The sequence below is a fragment of the Apis dorsata genome, unplaced genomic scaffold, assembly GCF_000469605.1.
Source record: "Apis dorsata unplaced genomic scaffold, Apis dorsata 1.3 scaffold_133, whole genome shotgun sequence".
NCBI classification, from domain to species: domain Eukaryota; kingdom Metazoa; phylum Arthropoda; class Insecta; order Hymenoptera; family Apidae; genus Apis; species Apis dorsata.
In genome coordinates this window covers 1,383,778-1,389,081 of record NW_006263426.1, presented here as the reverse complement: position 1 = coordinate 1,389,081, position 5,304 = coordinate 1,383,778, and the positions used below count along the sequence as shown (strand labels likewise).

At 33.1% G+C, this 5,304-nt stretch overlaps 1 protein-coding gene across 1 annotated transcript in view; it reads left to right on the top strand.

Moving 5' to 3' along the window:
• LOC102677882 (neurobeachin) overlaps positions 1-5,304 on the top strand; it is a 240,681-nt gene that overhangs the window by 90,634 nt on the left and 144,743 nt on the right. The window contains exon 2 of the mRNA XM_031509250.1: positions 797-901. Coding sequence (XP_031365110.1) covers positions 797-901 — 105 coding nt within the window. The remainder of the gene's footprint in view (positions 1-796; positions 902-5,304) is intronic.

The following is a 5,304-nucleotide window of genomic DNA, read 5'->3' as shown; positions in this document are numbered from 1 at the left end:
AAAATCTCTGATTATCTTTCTTTATCTTTTTTTTTTTTTTTTATACAATTATTTTAGTTTTAGCATGGCTTTAAATCCATCGGTCCGAGAGACTATTTCCCCTCAAGTTCACTGTACTCCATAAACTTTCAGTGTCGATAAGTCATCCCCTGATCGAACGAGAAAACTCATAAATTGTTCGCTGCATCAGCCTCGTGAATGTTTCACGACCGGAAATTCATTGCCAGCGCGAGTCCGGTTAAATATATCGGTGTTTCCCCATCGAAAACGTATACGTATATGTACGTTATATCGAGAAACAAAGTTCGATTCGACGAAGAGCATTAACTCTTTCGTTATGAATTTAAATGGAACGAAAGTAAGGTTGATTTAAACGAAATTGGCTTAAACACTGCACGAGACACTTGCTCGAAATTATAAATGAAATTGACGATGTAGGTTAATGGAAATATCGTGACTCATTTTACAAGAGATAAACAGCGACTGCTGGCAATTTAGATATTAGATAAATCATTTTGTATAATTGAAAAACAAAGGAAATAACAAAATTACATAAATCGTTCGGCTTGTTTTTCCTACCACATCGCTTTATCTTGGACAAACTTTTCGATCGAAAATTTAAAAAGAAAAAACAAGTCCTGCTCTGCTTGTGTTTGTACAATTTTTTTTCCATGCAAGAATTACAGAAATCAAACGAGAACATCTGAAATGATTTTCTAATCGAACATTGTCCTACTTCTAATGCATAATTTTTTAGACAAAGAAATCTATCTAATCTATTCGTTTCTGATTGCAGCTGGTAGGCGGCGAATTCGACATGGAATTGAACTTCGTGATTCAGGACGCACAGAACATCAGGCATATGCTGGAACTGCTCGATCATTGCCCGCCCAATCTCCAGGTAAGCAAAGGGTGTTACGTCCGCCCCGATCAAACTAATTATCCAAGAGGGTTGGGGTGTTATATCAGGCCGCAAATTTGATTCTCCTGAAGGAGAACACGATCACTGCGATCAATACGTTAAACGTGGCCGTAATTAATTTCTTGCTCGAGCGCTTAATGTAACGTAACCTTTTCTTCCCGTCACAGTTCACAATTCATATTTAAGACCAGACAAATTAATTTCACGTGATCGTTTGAGATTCATACGCATTCATTATATTGTACAACTGACAAAGTTTGGCATTAATACTTAGGAGGAAGTTTAAAGGAAAATATATTACGTGAAAATCAAACAATAATCTAGAAAGTTAATCTAGAAAGTTTTCGTTTCGTTTAATCTGGAAAGTTTGTTTCATCACGAAGATTTCATTTAACACAAAAATACATCGAATTCAAATTCTCACGTGTATAATTATCTACGCAAAATCTGTCTACAAACATTTGCTGCGCGAAAAGCAATTCTCATCCGCAACACACGATGGAAGAAATATTGATTCTCGTCCGAATTCGAAACGCGAGAATCGTTCCCTGCTCCCCGAATCGTCCATGGCACGTGTCGAAATCGTGAAAAACGCGATCACGAGATCTTTGAACTCGTCATCGTTTTTTGTATAAAGGAAGTGGACGGACGAAGCAAAGGATACGTAAGAAAGTTTCGTAATTCACAAAGAAAAAGCCATTTTCCCATTCCTCGGCGGACCGGTAAACTTGCACGAGGTGTTCGCGTCGCGGCCAGGAAGTTTTCGTGTAAAAGTAAATAGAAATTTAAACTGTGTACACGGAACAAAGTTATGAGAACCTTGTTCACTCGTTTCTAGCATCCTTTGATCGCGTGTTCCGCGTTAAACGCCGGTGGAAAATGTTGTTCGGTAAAGTTCACGATGGAGGTTAATTTTGTTGTTCGCGGGGAGGAGGGGGAGCAGAGAGTTTTAAAAACGAGCAATTAGCCTTTCCAATTGTTTGAAATAATTGTACAAGTTAAAGTTTCTTTCCAATTATTACGAATTTATTGTTTTTCCTTTTGTGAGAATGTTTAGAATGTTTATTTATAGATCGGAATATTTTATACTAGTATTTCAGCATTGAGGAGCTTTCTCGGATAAAGGGATGGAAATTTGAACGAGATGGAAATTTTATTTAAAAAAGAAAGGATTAGTTTGATATTATTCTATACTACTTGCCTGACCATGACGGGCCGTATAATGTTTCTCTCGTCATGTTTTACAATGTACATTTACATTACATTTGAATAAATAAAAGTTCTATTCCTCTTTCTCTCTCGCCTCGACCATGACGGGCATATACCACTTGTCTCGTCATGGCTGTCTTACTACTAGTTGCCTGACTCTACTAACCGTATCACGATTGCATTATACTACTTGCCCGATTATAACGATCACGTACCACTCGCCTCACCGTGACGGCCAACTATACACTTGTCACGCCACGGCTGTATTATTCTATTTATCCGAACATAATGGCCCTATTGTATTTATCCAATCATGACGGGCATATATTATTTGTTCGTCATAATTGATTTATCTCATTCGCTTAATTGTGACTCTAATTGATAATTGATCACGATCATATATCTTTATCTATAATTTGTAATCATTGGTGCATCATTGTTGAATTAAAAATTTCTATTATAATTAAAAACATTCTTTTTTAACGATATCTATATATGAACGAATAAGAAACGGATATTAAAATAATTATAATTGAAATAATTTAATAATTCAAGATATTACGTTCGACATATCGAGATTAATTAAAGATCATTTATCGAGAAAGATAGTCTAGATATTTTTCCAAAAAGCTCCTCAATCGATCTTCACAAAAATTATATTATTACTCGATGATTTAATTCGAATAGAAATGAAACTAAAAAAGAAACGTATTTTTATACACGTTCGTTTTTAAACACGTCGATGTCGTCCATTAGCACGAGTAATTCAATGATACTTGCTTTTACATCATTTGACACGATTTGGCATTTCAATCTACATAATCGAATAATCGATAATCAGAGAATCGCTTTCCGTAATTTATATACGATATATATGAATATATAGACTTGTTTAATTGATATTTTACAATTGAATGTATTATATGGGATATAATCTTTCTAATGGCCGGTCCATTTTTTCTCATTTTATTTCACATTAATTTTAATGCACGATCCATTCATACGTTAAATTTATTAAACGTGTATATTTCATCCATCTGTGTGTTAACATCAGAGTGCATTGATAAAAGGGGACAAAATATTCGCGGTATTATCATCACCAGAAGAATTGCAATTCAATAAATTATTCTAATTTTTAAGAAAACATCCTAAAACGTTCTATTAACTTGTTGCTACGAATCTGCGTCAATAGAAAGATGATAGCTTACTAATACGAAACCACAATATGAATTTGCCGTATCATCTTGATAGGATAGCCTGTGGCTGATATAATCTGTTGGAAATTGGTTTCTGGTGTCCTCCAGAATCCGGTTCGAGCACATCTCTGAAATGTTAATACGGTTAAGGGAGTTTCTACGTCGATGTCTTCGACCATACATGCTTACTTCCTACTTACATGTATACACAGAAAATGTTCAGTGAAACATATATATACGAACAAATAGAAAGCTCATCCACTCATTGAAATCTAAATCACACGCGATGGAATATATAATTAAAATATACTTTCTTTTTTATAAAATAATCTAAGGATATTGTGAATTTACAAATTCTTAATTCTTCGTAAATGATTATTCTCTATAAAAAATACACAATGTGGAAATAATTGAAAATTTCAATATTTCTCGCTGAATTTTGAACAAGATATATTTTTTTTATAATTGTAATTCTTTGAATTTATATATGGAAAAAAGCTTAGAAAAAAATTTTGAATCGATTTCAGAAACTTGTTCAGCATCAAACTCTATCAAACCAGAGAAAATTGGTATTAATTTCAAAACGATAAGGAACTTAATAGGAGGTTCAATATTAGCATACCAAATGTAACTAGACAAATTTTAATATTGACGTAATATAGAAATCTTTCAAGTTTGTTTATCTTCTTTAATTCTTTCCCAATGCACGATTTAGAAATAAAAGGAATATTCTTGGAATATTCTCTTCTCTTTTTCTACCAAACAACAATAACTAAAAGAAAGATGAAACCCTTCGACAAAATCAATGGAAACCAAAGCTAAACGGACAAAGAATAAACCGACAATAAACAAGCAACAATAAGTCTTTGCGCAACTCGAATATCGAGGAAGAAGAGAGAATAAATCGTTTCAATAATTTCTATTCGAGGTTTCCTTGCCTCTTTGTGCCAATTTACGGTCAACCATTCTTTACCTCAGAGGCAGAGGTTGAACGTTCCTCGAAAGGAGATACCGGCCCGATTGAGAAATACACAATTAAATCTCGAGTATATTTCTTCGTTATTTACCTCGTGGCGATATCTTCAAAGGGGCAATTAAAATGGATGAGACATCTTCGAGTTGCGGCTCGAAGAAATTCTTCCCAGAGGAGAAGAAAATATCGATGGACCGTAAAGTCGAAAAAAAAGAAAAAAATCAACAAAAATAAACAACTGAAATGTCGCATTGAATCTTTTCATAATCTGATAAAATTCCAATCGAATTCGCTCTGCCCGTTATCACGTGATTGTCTACTCGAAACCAGAATTGGTGTAAACGTATGCAACTCGTTACAAAACCTATCCCAGTTTTAACATGCATTATCTCTTTATACGATGTTACAGTATATATATTGGATTGGAAAATTTCTGGTCTTAGTTGGATAGCGTTGAGATCTCACTGAAGTTTTGATATCGAGGTTTTTAAAGGTCGGTTTAAATTGCATTAGTTATACATGTATACATGCGTTTTGATGTTGGATGAAACGAATTGCATACGAATTTATATGCATAAAACAACAGAATATTCGAATTTGAAATTATTCTATTTCAAGGCAAAGTATTCGAATATTTAATCGATTAAAATTCAATCAAATCAACATTCGAATTTTTCAAATGTACAAGTTCAAATCAAAATTCAAAATTTTAATTCGAATTTTCCAATAAAGACTTTCTATTTCAATTTCTCAAATTCCTTACTCGAAATTCATATTCTTTCGTTTGAATTCAAATTTTTCGATTCAAATTTAAATTTTCCCATTCGAATTCAAATTTTCCAATAGAGATTGAAATTCAAATTCAAATTTTCCGATCGAATTTAAATTTTTCTTTTTCGAATTCAATAATTTTCAATAATTTTTACATTCTTTTCCAAACTTAAACTACGCTCTAATCATTCACCAAGTCAAATAATAAACCTCTAACAATTTTAGAATTTTTT